Source organism: Pleuronectes platessa, chromosome 5 (genome assembly GCF_947347685.1).
Source record: "Pleuronectes platessa chromosome 5, fPlePla1.1, whole genome shotgun sequence".
Classification (NCBI taxonomy): domain Eukaryota; kingdom Metazoa; phylum Chordata; class Actinopteri; order Pleuronectiformes; family Pleuronectidae; genus Pleuronectes; species Pleuronectes platessa.
The window spans coordinates 17,035,767-17,054,078 of record NC_070630.1 but is presented as its reverse complement, the minus strand read 5'-3'; the positions used below and the strand labels follow the sequence as shown (position 1 = coordinate 17,054,078).

Below are 18,312 nucleotides of genomic sequence, written 5' to 3'. Positions count from 1 at the left end.
AGTATGAGAACACGGAGAGACTAAAGTAGAAATTGGATGGAGGACAGTGGATCAAGCGAGGAAAGGAGTGAGTAATGGTGGATGAAAGGAGCTGTGACTGTTTCAGTAATGAGAAGATCATGTTTTTGGAACAGACACCACATTACAATCGCAAATGACAACACTTACCAGACATTCAGTGATTAAGAGAAAGAAAGAGAAAGAGAGAGACAGGGCAATGGTGGTCGGGAGAGATACTGGTAGAATGAAAATTAGGAGACAGAGAAAGAAGCAGAGGTAATATATAGAAGGAAAAACGGGATAACAGACCCCTGTGCGATTTACAAGACACATAAATGCTGTATGTTATGTGGGTCTACATCAATTCTATAAGTTTTTTCTCAAAACAAATCTGCAATGGGGGCAATGATTAAGGGAGAGCATTGGGAGAGAGCCTGAGGATATAGGCGAGACAGCGAGAGAAGAAACTAGAGTGCATTTAATTAGAAATACATGTTCTATGCTACAGTTCTCCCTTGGGTTCTCTGGTTTACTGGGAGGGTTCTGATTGTTTGTTGGTTAGCAACTCCCCCCAAAAAAACCGTCCTGCTGTAACTGCAAACATTTCTTACTACTCGATTAGACAATTTGACCGCTCCGTGGCATCACTGCTGTACACGCACACATACACACACACACACACAGACACACACAGACAAATGAGTCCCAGTGCAGCATAACACTCTGCCACACACTGGCATGCTTGTAAAAGGAGCTGTTAAAGTTGACAAGAGGAAACATGACACAGCAAACTGCAGCAAGAAGCAAGCAATTACAGGTGCAACCACATCTTCTATCGCCTGTGTGAAAATGTGTCCATATCTCTGTCTAATGATGCTCAATGGCAAGCAAAACAGCACTGATAAACAAACCTCAAAGATTCAAGAAGCTTTATTTACTTGATGCAATTACTTCCTAGACTGTGTATAGATGGAAAACACATTTCCACTTCCTCTTGTTGTACAAATGTACAATGAAGTCAAAATATCAAAGTCCCAGCGAAACTAAACACAACATTTGTGTTATAAGAAGGACCTAAAACATAAACAATCTATGAGAAAATTTGATTTTAGGTGGACTTTTTTTAGTTTAGTCCATGTCCCATCCACTAACATGGAGGAGGCAGGGGTTAATGACCTATACTGCAGCCAGTCAACAGGAAGCAATCACAATGATTTGGCTTCACTTTCGGGAACTGTACACCTTATATACAGTTTACACTTCCTAAATGTTATGTTATAAGAACACATGGCGGGAAAGCAAAATGTGATTACGTGGTTTTCAAGATTTTGAGGGGACAAGCTATGACTGGATATCAGATGTCAATGTTTGCCTATAGACAACGTGTCCGTTTGTATTTGGTAGAAGTGAATGCTCCCTTACTATATAATACACTGGACATCATAAGGCAGCTATGTAAAGTGCACTTTGTTTAGAAAACATTCAAACAAACCCATCATTGCTTTTGTTACTCACTGCACAATATGAAGGCTGCACCACACTGACTTACTAAAATAAGGAGATACATTGTGTTATTAAAACGTGTTTGTACAGCTTGTCATGCTGTGTTTACTGTTGTTCTGGACAGCCACAGTCCAAAGCAGGGTGAAAATCTTGCTGCCATACAGCGAGATTTGTGATAATGGTTTTAACATGGAGATAACTCAGTTTTTAGATAGTCCCTTCTAAAAAAGGTTTCACCAAGGGGTTTGTAAAGGGAAAGGATGAGGAGAGGGGACTGTTCCAAAGTCTTTTTTTTGCACATGTCATGTTGAAGAACAGGCAAAAGCTTAAATTTACAGTTGCACACAAACAAACTTGGCCACACACACATGCACGCATGCACGCACGCACGTACACACACGTACACACACCAAGAATTCTTTCAGTGGCACAACATAACGAGGACACTCTGTTTTTTATGCTGGTCAGTTAGGACAAAGATCATTGATCTTTGTGCTACTTTTTCCTTTACCCTTTCAGTAGAAGTCTATACATACAGACTGTGACTTTTACTGTGCTGTGAAAAGACACAAAACTGAATATCATTTTAGAATTTTGTCAGAACCAGGAACCTGAAGGGCCACTACACTCAAATGTATATGAAAAGATTTATACAATGAACATCCAAATCAACTTGCACAATTAATTACCTGGGTGTAACCAGCAAGGTCCTGTAGTGTACATGTGACTTAATAAAGCTTACATGTACAAATACCAAGAAGCTTCAGCACGATATTTAAGCATATTGTCATTCTTTTTTATATCATACATATGTACACAAGTAAGTACATATGACAGCAGCTAATACTCATAGCAATCATGTTGAAGTTCTACATAATCCAGTGGCAGCAAAATTCAAGAAAAGGAGCTGATGTAATTGTTTTTTTGTGCCATTTCTTTCTGCTTCAACTGTTCTTTTACTCCTTTAAACAGCATTGTAAATCTACAGCATAGTTTGGATTTATTGTCCTGAGATGAAACTGGAGAGCTATGACCAGTTTGGTTCATATTGGTGCATTGGTGTATTTTACCTGTGGTATGTAGTTGCGTCTCTCTTGGCAGACAGCATGGAACCAGGCCAGACAGAACAGAGACTGAGCTCTGGCCAGGACGCCTCCTGAACACAGACAATCAACAGCATGTCACAACCCGACTAATGACAATAATAAATCAATTATCATAGTGTCTTTGTTTTACAATCAGGAAGAGAAGCTACTTATTTGTAATTATTCATCAACACGCTTTTGAGAAATCTCAAAACTGACTGACAAAGAAGATACATTGAGAGATGTGGGATGAACTGGAGAAGAGAAGAGAAGACAAGAGAAAAGAATCAACAACCTTTACTGATCTGCTCAGGAGTCCACGACTCATACGTCCTCAGCAGATTCTTCTTCAACCCAGGAGGAGCCTGGAGATGGGAAAAGAAAGGAGATTAGATATACAGACCGGGAGAGGAAAAATTGAGGGAGGGTAAGTGGGGGGAGTCCATGTGACTAAAGGACACCGAAGCTGGGACACAAACAGCATCCCAACTTTTGGGTTGTTAGGGACATTTAAAAATGAGATAGTAAAAAAATATTTCTCCCATCCATCTTTAATGTGTCCTCCATGGATGATGAATGACATAAAAAAAAATTAATTTGTCTACACCATGCTTAATCAGTTTGACTTCACAAACAGCAGTTACACTGCAGGCCAGCTGTAAAGGTGTGCAACTGTTTCATGTGAGCTTCCATTATTGAGAGACTGTGAGACTCACTTGGGAGAATTTTGAATCATATAATCCAAAAACCACTAAGCGATCCCCTTAATCAGATATGTGTGCCTGGCAAGACAAGATAGAAGGTGTGAAAGCCTTTCAGGGTTTGTGTCATGTTGATTCTGTTCAGTCGGCTTTGTGTTCTGTGTTTCTTAGTCAAAAGACCATCAAATATTGGATCACATAAAAAAGCATTTCTCTTATTCCAAAATTCTCATTTTACAGTAACAAAATATTAGACTGGTCTGATAATGTGGAGAAACTGGATTAGCAAAGAGGACGGCTGAGAAATCATATAAGGAGAGAGAAGTCCTTCACTGAATGCAAAAGACAAGTTGATGTTTACTGTAGGTCACTTGGATCAAACATTAATGTCAGAGAGCTACAAGGAAATCCTATTAACACCCTGTAAAAGCATTGTTTGGTCAGGGATGGACACTAAATAACATCATTCCCAGGGCCGGCGCGTGAACGTCTGCTGCTCTAGGCGAAACAAATTTATACTGCCCCTTTTTCTGCATCACTTACCAGCAACAACATACAACGCCAATATGCCATACACATAAAGTGCTAGTGCATTAGATCAGTGCAATCTAGGGCAATGCTAGTAAGCTCAAAGTGCCAACAGTATTAAAGTATGCATGATGCAATAGGCAGGCATTTTGCGGATCCATATCATGAGTCAAGGCAGTACATATAACTATTTTTCAAATAATCTAATTTAAATAACAAAATCTCTCCTACTTTGTTCAGTTTTTTATTGCGATGGTTATGAGGTAGGTGACAAACTTATGACAATGTATTTAGTTAATTAATCAATGGTGTCGGATCGTTAATCCAGATCTTCTGTCACTTCGACACTGAGTTCTGACTGCATGCGTTATACTGAGCCGTAAAATACTGACGACGAATTTTTCATGATGTTTAAATGCAGCCTCGTAAACTCTCGAGCGAATCAAACAAACTCTAAGTTGCTTCATGTACTGATCAGGTCGTAATAACTAGTGATGAGTGTCCTCTGATCTCACTGTGTCCATCTGAGCGACTGAGTGGGGGCGCTGCCCGGGGCCTGTGTGTGTGTATGTGGAGGACACACACACATTTTCTCCCGCTCCCGGGGTTTCACATGATGGCCCATATGATGATGAATCAAAAAACGTGAGCGCCGTTCAACTGATTTGTTCAGTTCAGCGTTGCGCCTAGTTCGCCTCTATGGACGCGCCGGCAGGGATTATACCACAGTGATGAATAGAACCACAGCCCATTACAGAGAATGATGTCTGTGCTCTTTTATATTAACTAAATCCTTCAGTGACAGTGATAGAGTGTATACATCTGTATACAAATTCAGCCTTTTCCTACTGCCTGAGACAAGATGTTGTTCCTCTGAAAAAGATATTTATCAAACTGTGCAAATGAAAAAACATAATATATTTATATAGATATTTCTCTGTTCTTGTTGACCCATCTGTCAACAATATGCTATTTTTATGTTAAAAACAATGAGTATATGTTGAGATCAGTTCACACATTTTTAGCTTGCTTAACATTTGGTAGCTCCATCTGGAGGTGCTGATAACACACATAGTCCATAATGAGTATGTACTAAATTTGCCAGATTCACTACATATGTTATCAAGTTTAGTCGATTAAGCACATTTGCAGGTCTCAAACCTTTTTTTAATATCGCACAGCCCCAGACCGTCTAAATTTAACTTGTTTCAGCAGCTGCAGAACGGTTTAGTGTTATCACCCAGAACAATTCAAACTAACCGTTCAGGTACCTGTTTCTTCACTTTTTTATCTCACATGAAGTAACTTGATTCTAGTTCTAGTGTAGGATCTGACATCTTGTTTGTGTGTGGTGGTTTTAGCATGCAATGTCATGTGCTTTAAGCTCACATCTATTACTTTTAACACTACTATTGCAAAGGACTATTAATCTTAGCTTTGACAGATTAGCGATTAACATTTTCTTTTCTTGCAATCAAGGAATGATATATCAAAGGGCCTTGGTTACCACTTGGGGATGCATTCAGGACGTGTGTACATACTTATAAGGAATGTCGCCCGTGAGATTGTTTGTGTGTGTGTGTGGGGGGGGTGTGTGTGTGTGTGTGTGTGTTTGTATCAGAGAGAGACAGAGACATTTAGGGATAGGCTGTTTGTGCAGCATGCTTGGCTGCTGAAGTAGTTAACCCCGTGAGCATAGCTCCCATCAGAAACACACTGCGCACTAAAGCACACAACACACAAGCTGCAGGCTTCTGTTTCTCCTAAGGCCCATATGTGACTACACTGCGTGTACAGTCGTTATTCCATAGAGTGTGAAAAAGACATACGCTATGTAGAAACAAGCAGACAGTATACGGGAAAACTAAAGGAAAAGTTTCAACACCATGTGTAAGTCAATGTTAACCAACACTAAAGTTCACTGTCAGCAATGCTATAGGAGTACTGTGTGTGAATGTGTGTGTTTGAGTACCTCATAAGTGATCTTCAGGCTGGACTGCAGCAGTATAGGAGGGAATCTGGGGTGAACTTCTGCCGTCAGCCAGAGACGGAAACCCGCTTTGGGACGCAGCACATTAAGCTCCTGTAAGAGAAAGACGGTGCGCACATTAGACTCATCAGCTAAGAGATCAGAGGAGGAACATGAGGGCAATGTGAAATGAGACCACTTGTGCTTTATCAGGCTAAGGTCTTCACTCAAACCCCCCACCCCCCACCCCCCTAGATATAAACACACACACACACACACACACACACACACACACACACACACACACACACACACACACACACACACACACACACACAAATATACTGTATTTCAAATCATAATCATAAAAGTCACTAATGAGCTGGAGCGATTGGAAAAGACTTCATCCTTTGCTGAGACATATCGTCAGCCACTGTATTACGCAGTTTGATCTATTTTAGGGTTGAAAGGGGCTGGAGTCGGAGTATATCCACAAAGCTGATTTAGATTCAGACATAGAGCCGTCTTCCTCTGAGGTACAAGTTCTAACCACAAAGTTCACTCTAGTTCGCACAGACCAATTTTCATTCCAAGAGTAAATGCTTCACACTGCACTGAATGCACTTTTTACATTAATAACCTTTCTATCAATGCACTGACTTAAATGTCAGTAACTTAAACCCATTCGCAACAATTCAGGCAATCTTTTTTATTATATACATATATATTTCAATTATCAAAGTGAGTTTGCGTCGGTGTATAGGAAGTATAAAGTAAATACTGTTCACTAAAAGGAATATGAACCTAATAAATTTCCCTTTTCTCGTTCTTTAGATTTTTCTTATTAGATTCCCTGCATATTGATTAATTGTCCTCAATAAAATACCATTTATACCTCAGTTTTATAAATGTGTTCCTCTCCCTCTCTCGTTATCTCTTTCTGCTCAGCGTCTCCATCTCTTTGTCTCACCCCCTTCTTCTCTTTTTACATTCTCTTTCTATCTTTCTCAAAGACATGGATAAAAATAGAATACGGGCAACTTAGGGTCTTGTGTCATCTTATTGGGAACTCTCACACACAAGCACGTGCACACACTCACACAAACACTCTCACACACATGCACACGCTCTTTCTCTCATGGTAGCAAACACAATCCAGGAAAAATCAGAGAACACGGGGGATTCTAAGAAAACTCCCGTCTCGCTTTTCTCTAATCTCTCTGTCGCTAATGTGTCCTCAACCAGAATTCCACTGGAAACAACAATGGTATTGTCCGAAGATGCAAGGCAGAGCCACTGCCAAAGAAAAAAAGAAAAAGGAAAAATAGGAAGATAGAGAAGGAAGAAGTCAGAGAGGAGAAGAAAGAGCAGGGATTCAGTACATCAAACACTATCTTTGTCAGAATACAGGCATTACTATTCAGATGCAGATTGGGTAACACAGCTATTTGCACTCATATACTGTAGATAAACAGATTGAGTATTAACTCCTGACGCTAGAGTCCCAATCGAACAATTATACCAATACAGTTTATATTCTGAAAGCTGCTATAAACATTATTTCCTTTAGTTATTGTGCTAGTAACTCTGTGCTATATTCATCATTTTGAATTTGGCGTACGCCTGAAAGTTAGATTGAGCAATGAATTGAAAAGATAGATCCATAAGTGGATGGATGGAGGCAGAGATGTGAAAAATGAGCGACAGGAAACATCACAAGTGGATGAATATGAGTGGACAGGGATAAGAGGACATCTGCACTGCCAACTTCAATTATGAACACTTTCTGCCCCGTTTTACTTTCCTCCCTTCTCCTCTCTCTAACTGACCAACTGGTTTACGGATGGAAGGAGGGACTGGGGAGATGGCAAAAAGAGGATGGGAAATTGTGAAACTACATTAGGAGTTAGAGTAAATTGACTGAAAGAGTAAAACAAAGCCCTTTATTCTGTAGAATATCCGCCTGCCTGCTGAGGCTCAGTTCATCTTTTTTACTACTTCCCTCCTTTCACATCTACTGTTTCCTAATTCATTTTTTCACTGCTTCCTGTCTCCCTCAATCCCCTTGTTGCATCACTTTTTCATTTCAAGCTCGAACTGCTGGGACCTCAACCTCATCGGTGGCTGGGCAAAGAGCGAGAGGAAGAAACAGAGACAGACAGACAGGGCAAGAGTTTTAGTTCAAAAACATAAAGGGGTACAAAAGGAGTGCTGAGAAAAAACTTTGGAGAAGATAGCTGACATGTAGTGTATCGGAAACAAGTGGAGGAAAAAACAGGAAGAAAAGGCAAAATTAAATAGGTGGAAAGAAGACAGAGTTGAGTTGAGGTGAGGAGGGACAAAAGTAGAAGATGACAGCTGTACTAAGCTCCTGTTGAAGTGACGCTGGGAGCACAGCTCTGGACAGGAGGGATCTCTGGCTAACCCCAGGACACGCACACGCACAAACACTAAAAACGTGTACACTTTGCAACGCTCACAAACAAGTGAGGGTGCATAAAAATAGAGACACACACACATGGGCCAATCACTGCCAACAGCTGTGCCTCCTAGTGAGATATGACCTGCTACAGTTACACAACACTAAACTGAACCCTAGAATAAGCACCTGGACACAAAAAAACACACAAAAATAAACCTGCTCAATGTGACACAAACACACACAATAATAAAAACATACAGAACAAGCTAATTGAGGGACACACACAGTTATACACTCATAACATATCAAGCAAGAATGATACAAACACATTACACACACACACGTTTGTCCAAAGAGAGAAACGACAAACACACCTGGCCACAAAAACAGCTACACAAACAACAGTACAGTGACTAAGATGAGCTGACGGGGGGAATACAAAATGTGTACGTACAGGCAAAGGTAATTTAAGAAATGGAAATTTAAGCAGCCAGCTAAATGTGTTTGTGTGTGTGTGTGCGTGTTAAACAGTGCTTTACTCCTCAGTATTATAGATAAACACTGACAAGCAGAGTGAAACTGAAAATTGCCTGCAAACTTCAGAGGTACCCTGTGGCATTTTGGACTTATAAAAAATGGTATTGTTAGAGCAGATCTCTGTTTAGGTTGTCTCATGCACACATAAATGCACCTGAACAGTCCTGCACATGGCTTCATATTGTTCCTCTCATCAACAAGTGGTGATAGCATGTGTCGATATGCAGCAGGCCTCCATTAATTGCCAAGAAGGAGGACAGTTAATAAACAGATGAAAACAATGTAGGTTTTAAAATACCTTCTTGGTTTATTAGTTCTCTTTTATGGGGAAAGAAATCCATTTGACCTTCTTGTTAGAGCTTGAGGACACAAACCATGTGTTTTGGTGAGTAACACTGACTGTTAAAATAACTTCTGTTTGTTTACAATAAAAGTCCACCGAGTACCTTTTTATACTTTTTAGTACAGAACATCCTCCAGGGTCCCCCTTTCACCGACCTTCACACTTAAAGATTCAATGCGTAGGATTAGGATACTGGTTTCATCTAGTAGTGAGTTTGCAGTTTGCAACCAACTAAATACTCCTCACCGTCCCCTACAGCATGTAGCAGAACCTACTGTGGCCCTTAGTTAAAATGAAAAAACACTGGCCCATTATAGAGCCATTGTTTACTGCACTTGCATGGTGGCGCTACACTGCTGGCTCCATGGAAGAGGACACTTGCTCACAAACATTTTCCTAGATTCAGGTGAAAATATAGTAGATGAGAATAACATTAGACTAGGTGACATTAGACTAGTTCTACTGGAATACATTTTTGAACTTATTTTCATATATACATTTTATAGGATATAGTACAAAATCCTAGCAGTTGCTTAAATGTCCTGTCATTACATTACATTCTATGTCATTACGCTGAAACTTTTATCCAAATTTCTATTTATTCAAATGAGTGCATTCAACATCTATGAGGGGCCATTCATGGTTCAGCATCGTTTCAAAGGACACCTCAGCATGCAGATGGGGAAGACTGGGATTGAACCTCCGACCTTCTTTCGTTATAATGACTTCATTATAATGACTTAATGACTTAATGACTTGAACTGTATATGTTTTGCGATTGTTTTATCAAATTTTCTGGATCAGTGCATCCTTTATTTCTACAACATATTACCCATTTTTTGTCCATCTTGTAATTTCCCTTTCCCCACCCTTGGCTACAAACACCCCTTGGTCAGCACAAATTGTGCGTGAATCATACTAATCAAAAAGCACAAAATACATAGTAAAAACAAAACTCTCTCTCACACACACACATAAATAAATTTACACAAAGTATCACTAAACACACAAAGCACCTACTTTTTCCAGGAGCGGTAGCCATGCAGTGACAAGGTGAAGGTTTTTCAGGCAAAGCCAGTCTCCATTTCTGGAACATTCCCTGAGTGAAGCTACGGCCACGTCGGCCTGTCCCTGCCCCATAGAGATCTAGACAGATGGAGAGAGTTGTGATTATGGATTTGTGTGAGGCCGGGAGGTGGAAACGTATACGATTCGATTCGACCTTGTAATTTGTCAGAAGTTAGGGTTGGATAATCTGATTCAATATTTTAATTCCTTGCTCTCCTCAGTGAGAGTATCCTGAACTGTGAGATTTTCAATGTGATTTTGCCCAATAGGGTCCCCCAGATAGAAGCCAGTAACTCGTAACAAATGTGATTTATATTCATATGAAACTGACGTGATTATAGTAATGTTATATAAAGTCCAGTAAAAAAACGACAGTAAACTGCACAGACTAAAACACATAGTGGCTATATGGATTAAATAATCTTAGCTCTAAATTGAAAAATGTTTAAAAATGCAGTTTGGTGATAATGTCTTTGGCAGGAGGTCTTATTGGCGTCATTTAAAACTGAAGGAAAAACCCAAAGAAATACAACTCAAACTGAAATGTAGAAACCTAGTATGCGATTGTTGTGCTCGTTACTTTTGACCACTAGGGGTGGGGGGTGGTCAACAACTACCAAACTTAGAGTGAATATTACTTGGGAGAGTATCTCCCAAGATTAAACCTTTTTTTTTTTAGCTGATCGGTCAGGGTGGGGGGTGTAGAGGCCACCGCTATAGAGAACTGATGCCGCAGGGTGAAAGAAGTATTTACCTAGTTTATGCTGAATCCTGCCTACCTGCTGAAAATGACAACATCTTTATGGATGTTTTAATTGTTACCGGCGCTGGTAGGTTTTCTGATTGTTAATCTGAATGACATCATCTCCAATGTTATTCTGTTATTCATTACCTCGTGATAGTTATCTCTGCCAATGGTTTCTGCTGCTAGTTCTGCAAGCTCCTGGGATGGATCTGCCCCGGGAGAGATGATGATCAACACAGGCTCCAATTCCAGGGTCTCAATGTAGAGACGCCGCAGGTTCAGCGGAGGGGGGGATAGCTCTTTCATACCTGCAGAGGAGAGAAAGAGTAGATTGGAAGATAATGCAGGGATGGGTGGGGGGGGAGTGGATATTTCAATTTGATATGCTACTCAAAGTCACTTGATATACTGCAACGAGAGGGAACAGATAAAAGCAGAAGTAGGGTGGGGAAGTGGGAAAAGATGACAGGGAGAGAGACAGGGCAAGAACAGGGAGGGGTAGACACTGCCTAATGGGGGATGATGGGAAATGGAGGTTGGGGGGGGGGGGTGTAGAAGAAGAAGAGGGAGAGTATAAAGGAGGCAATGATGGAGAGAGGGTGTAAGAGGAAGACACTGAGAAACAGAGTGAGAGAGATTATGAGGATAATGTGCTGTGCATACTGAGTGCTAGGTATGCAGCAGTATGCAACATACAAAGCAGAAGAATACCTTGTCAGCCCCCTGGTGTTGAAAAGCCAGGCTCTTTGTATCTGTGTCTAAGTTTGTGTGCGAGTGTTTGAATGTGTGCGTTTGCTCACTGAGCATTGGGCTCTAATCCTGCTGTAATATATTGTATTGCACATCAGATATGAGTTAATAGTGACACACAAGCAGCGATACGGGCGCACACAGTGTGAGCAGCCGAGGTTAGAAGTTCCTCTGTGACGTTATTCTTGCACGTATCAGCAGACATACCTTTTATGCGCACGCGCACACACACACACACACACACACACACACACACACACACACACACACACACACACACACACACACACACACACACACACACACACACACACACACACACACACACACACACACACACACACACACACACACACACACACAGCTGTCTTTCCTGGTTAAAAACAACTGCCCCCGACTGAACCTTCTTTTGGTGTCTGCTGCCAAATGCAATCTGCTGCACTGAAGTACACACATTTGTGCACGTAAGGTCTTGGAAGACAACATCTCAGAGAGACCTTTTGCCGCATTACCATGGCAACACAAAGAAAAACAGTCATCTGACCACATGGCTTGTGATGTCTGATTGCAAAAAAAAGGGGGGGCTTGTACAGATCGTGCACGTGCACAAATACATACACAACTACCTTGGACAGGGCAGGTAATCAGTATTCGTGCTGCAGAGCGGCATCGTCTGACTGTGAATAGCAAAGTTCACCTTGGCTTTTATGACACACAATCAGGCCAAAGAGGAGCCTAGAAAAAAACTGTGCAGTCTCGCTATGGTTCAAACACAGTTTAGGGGGAAAGGCACTGAGAGGTTAAGAATCAAAGAAGTGTTCTATCGTTTTAATACAATCAGTGTAATGGAAAGGATAGATTTTATTTAATATTTGATTGGTCTTTTAAAAATAAAGGTCTGATTTCTGATAAGATACTGAGAGACTGATAGAGAGAAATTGTTATGCTTACGTGAACGGGGGTTTGTGTTTTGGAGGAGTAGAGTTAGTAAGTCAGTGAGCATGCACTGTCTGAGTGTGTGTGTGTGTGTGTATGTGTTCACTCAGGCATGCCTGTGTGCATGAGCAGTACCCAGGCCTGGACCGGGAGGATTGAGTGAGATTAGCTGTAAGAGGATTACAGACCATGCCTCATTAGCATACTGATTCACTGCCAAAAACACATACACATAAACACAAAATCTTCTTCACTCTTGCTATTTTTTGTATCTGTCTCTCTCTCTTTCATTCAGACAGAGACACACTCTCAGCCACCTCATGCACTTGTATACACACACGCACACACACAGCACCTTTATCACTGGGTTCACTTTGTTTTAGTGCAATAAAGTGATATTGCTTAGTGATATATTAAAAGTGTGTTTTAGTATAACTGGTCACAGACAAACAAGAAGAGACTCTTAGACGCGCACAAATTCAAAAGTACAAAAACGAGACGCACAAAGAAACCTAGACAAACACATTGTAATACACACAAAGCCTGAACCCTCATCATGTATGGCTGATTCTCTGATGGCCTCATTTACATAATAAGCAGTGTGTCAGTGTCATATAGGTTTTGGCAAAAATAGATAATTACAACACACATAACATGACAAAAACACAAACCTTCAAGGACAGAAAAACAGTTTACTTGACACTCATAAATACAGATAGATTCTCGTCCTCACTGAGCCGGTATAATTATTAGCACTCTGGAGCAGCTGCACAACAGCTGACACTGAGTTTCAGTCAATAGAGCTTCTGCTATAAGTAGAAAGCAAGGCAGTCAGTGGACTGGGATCTTTCCCTCTCTGCCTACATCTCCTCCCTTTCATCCCTTTTTGCATCCACTTCTTTTTGGCTGAATCTCTATTGAGTGTCCAATTTCTAACATTTGCAAAACAGTTTGAGTGCTGAGAAAACCGCTACAGCTAAAATTGCTGCCAATCAGTTCCAGAAATAAAGATGAGGGAAATGTGGTACATGTTGTTGGAAGTAAAGTGCCAGAACATAGAGCAAACTCCAACGAATATTACATTCTTAGATTAGTTTGGTTTGAGGATTATTCAGACTGTAGCACACACAGAGCTGAGTCCGCAATGTGATACCTCTGTTACACAAATCATCTAGTACACATGTCGCTTGATTTCAGCTCTGCGGTTTTTTCCCCGCAGTAAGACATGTTCATCTAAACCCCAGCAACGTATTGGGAACGGGGGAAAAACACAAAACTAACCCTAACCCCAGAGGAAAGCAGCGTGGAGACAAGTGACACTTTTATTTCTCATATGTCAGTCCCTCTTACAAACTCAGTGGAAGGATTTTAGATTTCTTGCTTTTCATGTGTCCATCACTGCCGATCTGAGCCAGAGCCGATAAATAAACCTGTGACTGCTGCAGAGACATTTGACCCGGGAGTGAATGCCGATCGTAGGCATTCACATTACAGACAAAAGCCTGAACCTAGTGGGTGTTTGTGGTTTTTTTTTGCCCAGTGGAAAAGGGGCTAAAGGGATTTTGTGTTGCAAACTACCAGGTCAACTATAATAATGTGAATTACCGACCCTGACCCAGAATAACAACTTGAGCCTTTTATTTGAGGAAAAACCGAACGTTTCATGAACTGTCGCAGTTGTTCCGTAAGATTTTGTTGTAGCCAATGACACAATGACATGGCTGCCAGGCAAACTACTGGACCGATTCCTAAAGGTTTTGTAAGTATCTTTAATTTACACATCAACATTTATAAACTAAGGGCCCCTGTTGAAAAATACATGGATTCCCCATATTGCCAAGAACACAGGGTGGTTTTCTTATTTCAAATGTCACAACAACACAGAATAGTGGAGACAAAGCTCACACACTAACATTAGTAGAGTCCTGTTGTTTAACGATGGAAAAGTAGTCCATCTAGAGCTTAACTGTCTATCTGGAAGCAAAATCAAATCACAGTGTTGGCTGCTCCTGTATCAATCTTTTCTTTCTCTAAATCTGCACGACTACTTTTTGACATGCCTTTAGTGCTGGGTCGTATCAGAGCATCTGACAAAGCATTTTTGTTGGCACATAAATGTCTCCTTCTTCAACATCAGATCCTGTTTTAACCTTGTTGGTGCATTAGGCAGCGCATCACTGTCATAATGTGATTGTTGTGCGCCTCATACAAGGCAGGCATGTTCCATACTGCATTGAAGACAAACGAGTCAGGGGTGACACATGCTACAGACTGACAATTAATCCTGACTTCATCAAATGTGATTCTGTGCAGCAAATCCAAAGGTTGACTGCCAATATATAAATGATTCACAAAAACTTGCAACTTCACTCAATCAGCCGAAAAACTTTTTCAGTATGTCCTATTTGGAAAATGCAATTTCTCTGTCCTCACATTCTCGTCAAAGCTTTTCCATGTGACTCGCTCACATCCCTGTTGGGAGGAGTTCAAAGGCAAATCAAAGATGTGAGCGAGGGAAGCAGTCCAACATCTCTCCTGTTTGTTTTATGCGATTCTGTGTAAATCTCTCACATGCCTCACATTCATCCATGCACACACATTGACAATAGACTGAACTAACTCCAGCATGCATTTTACTTTTATTGTAGATAGATGATGAGCACTAAATAAAATAAAATTGTGTGAGTGGGGCATTGTGTGATAACCTTAAAGTCATGTGTTCAAGCCCCACACAGGGCACATATACTTTATTATTGAAAAGAAAACCCATATAATGACAACAACTATGGCTTTGAAATGAGCCTTGCAAATATACAGCTTAACATTGAAACAGCTATGAATGATGCAGGAAGCTGTACCATTCTTGAGAGAGAGTTAAAATAGTTTCCAGTGAGAAAACCCTCTATTGATGTTGTTTGCTCTTCTTTTAACGTATTTGCACAATACGCTGCTGCTGTAAACAAACGCTTGCTATGATCACACTTTAGACATGTGAGCCCCCCTCTTTTGGCATGGATTAGCCCTGGGCCATTTCACAAAGCATTTAAAGGTGAATAGAAGCTTTGCCCGAGCTTTTTGCTGTGTACATCTTTAACATCTATTATTAGTGTTGTCATTCTTTAGTGCTGTAGAAGCCTCGTTGGCGCAGTAGGCAGCGCGTCAGTCTCATAATCTGAAGGTCGTGAGTTCGAGCCTCACACGGGGCAGCCTTTTCTGACGGAGCACAAGTCATAGCTATGATGACATATAGGGTTAAAGATTGAGAGGTTCACGAAGGAAACAAAAACCAAATGGGTTTGGTTGGATCCATAACAAAGTCGCATGTTGTAAAACAATTTCAAGAACTAAAGTCATGTTTATGAATCTTTTTGCAGTTACAATTATTAAGAGCTTTCCTTCTTTTTAACTTGCCTGTTTAACTATCTGTAGAATGACGACTGTATTAGGAATAGTGATTAACTGGATCGCAAGCAGCTCAGAACCAGAGACCACGCAAACACTAAAAGCCCACACAACAAATGATGATCTATCAGTGGAAAGCTTAATGTAAGTGGTATTATAGGTAAAACAATCCCACACAGCTAACAGAGGCAGAAACAAATTACATATAACTGAATACTAGATTTATAGAAAAAGAGGCATCTTAGTTTCACCTGACACTAATTAGCGGTGTCCCGGATACTACTGGCAGAAGTCAGCACAACATTAGCATTATCTGAACTGAATGAACGGGGCTCATTAAGCACAATGAACTAACCGCTCTCAAGCAACATCATAACTGTACGGTGAGCCCCATGTACAGAGTAGGTAGGTGCAGAGTGTGCTGCATCACTATGTTGTGAATGTGGTTTGTGTTATCGTAGTTTTCAGTAGGATATTGTGAATAATAATTTTAACATTTTGTTGTACTCTGGTTACAACTGCTGAAACAGTTCCGCACTTAACTCCAACAGACTTGAGCAACACCAATGAGTAATAATAATGAAGAAAGTCTCTAATTCTAAAATGAACCACTTACCCAGAGCCTGAGAGGCAAATGCTGCCATGGCACTCTGCAGCCGGTCTGGTCTGACTGCCTGAACCAATAAAAGCTAAGGAGATGGGAGAGCAATGAAAGGAAGGGAAAAAAGTGACAGTAAATATCAAAGACTAACGTCACATGTCATAAAAGCCCCCAAAAAACTGCCTAATTTGGAAACACACCCAGTATTAAAGTAAGAGATTGTGAGATTGTAGATTTTCAATTACTATATGTTAGAGCACAATACATGAAATATGTTTCACCTAAATTGTACGATTCGTTGTTTTCTTTACTCTAGAATGGGCCTTTATATTTAAATACTATATTTCCACCGGGAGTGGGTCCTCTCTATGGAGGCCACCATATTTTTTACAGTAGCCCAAAGTGGACAAAGTAAAAACCTTTTGAGTTTCTAAGACAACTGAAGGCTGCCACAGGTTCTCTGTGATGTTTGGAAGGGGAGGGTGAGGTGAGGCATATTCAGCTGCAACATTCAACTTCACCTATAGATGTCACTACATTCTAAACACTGAACCTGTAAGTGATGTTGTATTTTTGTAAAAAGATAATGTAATGACAGTTGAGTTATGGTCATTTAGAATCCCAACAGGCCAAATGAGTTTATATCACATAAGCCACATGGAGAAAAACACAACAGATCATATATGTATTTTTAAGAGTTAATCAAAAACTGTTCTGCAGGTAATATGTTTAAGCAGAAATGGATATGAACTGTACTCAACATTTCATCCTTAACCGACAAATCCATGAGGGAAAAGAATGGAATTTATTTTTTTCACAGTTAAGAAGTATGATAAGAAATGTGATGTGCTTTATAAATGTACAACCCCAACCACATGGTTGCACTAACTAAAGCTAACTACATGTTTTTTTTTCTGACCTATGTTCTTGAGACAAATTTTATTCAAATATGCAAATTGACAGGGAATCTAACTGAGCTGAAAGCAGTACTTTCTTGGCCGAGCTAACACAAAAGTGTGCGTGGTTTTCTGAAATGGTCTATAGATAATGATACGATTTTTTCAATTTGGCTGATGAAATGAAATGAGTGGTTTTGATTGAAAGCTGACCTGCTGGAAGGGAGTAATCTTCTTGGCAATGGAAGATGGGATTTCCTGTTCACACTGTGAGCTCTGCGAGAAGGACATCCAGAGGTCTGAGTCACTCAAACACACAGACTGGTAGAGGGCTGGGAACGTAGCCTGTGAAGGAAGGATGGCAAACGTTTAAACAGGTGACTGACAGATTAAAACATGTAATCATGCAATTCAATAAAGAATAAATTATTAGTGTTCTTTATAAACTGCAGTCAACATTTTCTTTGAAAGGATAATGGATGGATGGATGGATGCTTACTTTAAAAATAGCGACTGCTCCATGTCTCTCCAGATCAATCCAGGAAGGCAACTCCTGCCGAGAGAGGGTGAAGTCAAATTCAGAAATAACGTTGACTGGTTTTCTCAGTTGAACAAAAAAACATTTTTTAAAAGCTGCATTCTTACCTCCTTCTTAAACATTTCTCCGACGATGGACCCAGTGAAGATGTCCCACTCCTAAAACAAAGGAATAATGATAATAAGTTGAAGTAGAAGGTAAGATAAGGTTCAAATTTTGCAGATTCAAAGCATCCATTATTATATTTAAAGCTGAGGTTGGTAATATTGGAAAATCTAGCAGGTGCAG

General features: G+C 40.4%; 1 protein-coding gene and 1 non-coding gene across 2 annotated transcripts in view; one reads left to right on the top strand and one right to left on the bottom strand.

The window, feature by feature from the left end:
* Positions 1-18,312, bottom strand: part of LOC128440342 (cytoplasmic dynein 2 heavy chain 1) — a 104,036-nt gene that overhangs the window by 21,592 nt on the left and 64,132 nt on the right. Inside the window, exons 77-85 of the mRNA XM_053423031.1 lie at positions 18,132-18,182; positions 17,986-18,039; positions 17,700-17,831; positions 16,606-16,678; positions 11,049-11,209; positions 10,109-10,234; positions 5,790-5,900; positions 2,884-2,953; positions 2,574-2,659 (exon numbers count right to left, since the gene is read on the bottom strand). Of these exons, the coding sequence (XP_053279006.1) occupies positions 2,574-2,659; positions 2,884-2,953; positions 5,790-5,900; positions 10,109-10,234; positions 11,049-11,209; positions 16,606-16,678; positions 17,700-17,831; positions 17,986-18,039; positions 18,132-18,182 (864 nt within the window). The remainder of the gene's footprint in view (positions 1-2,573; positions 2,660-2,883; positions 2,954-5,789; positions 5,901-10,108; positions 10,235-11,048; positions 11,210-16,605; positions 16,679-17,699; positions 17,832-17,985; positions 18,040-18,131; positions 18,183-18,312) is intronic.
* trnam-cau (transfer RNA methionine (anticodon CAU)) lies at positions 15,721-15,793 on the top strand. Its single transcript has one exon. It is a non-coding gene; the product is annotated as a tRNA-Met (tRNA).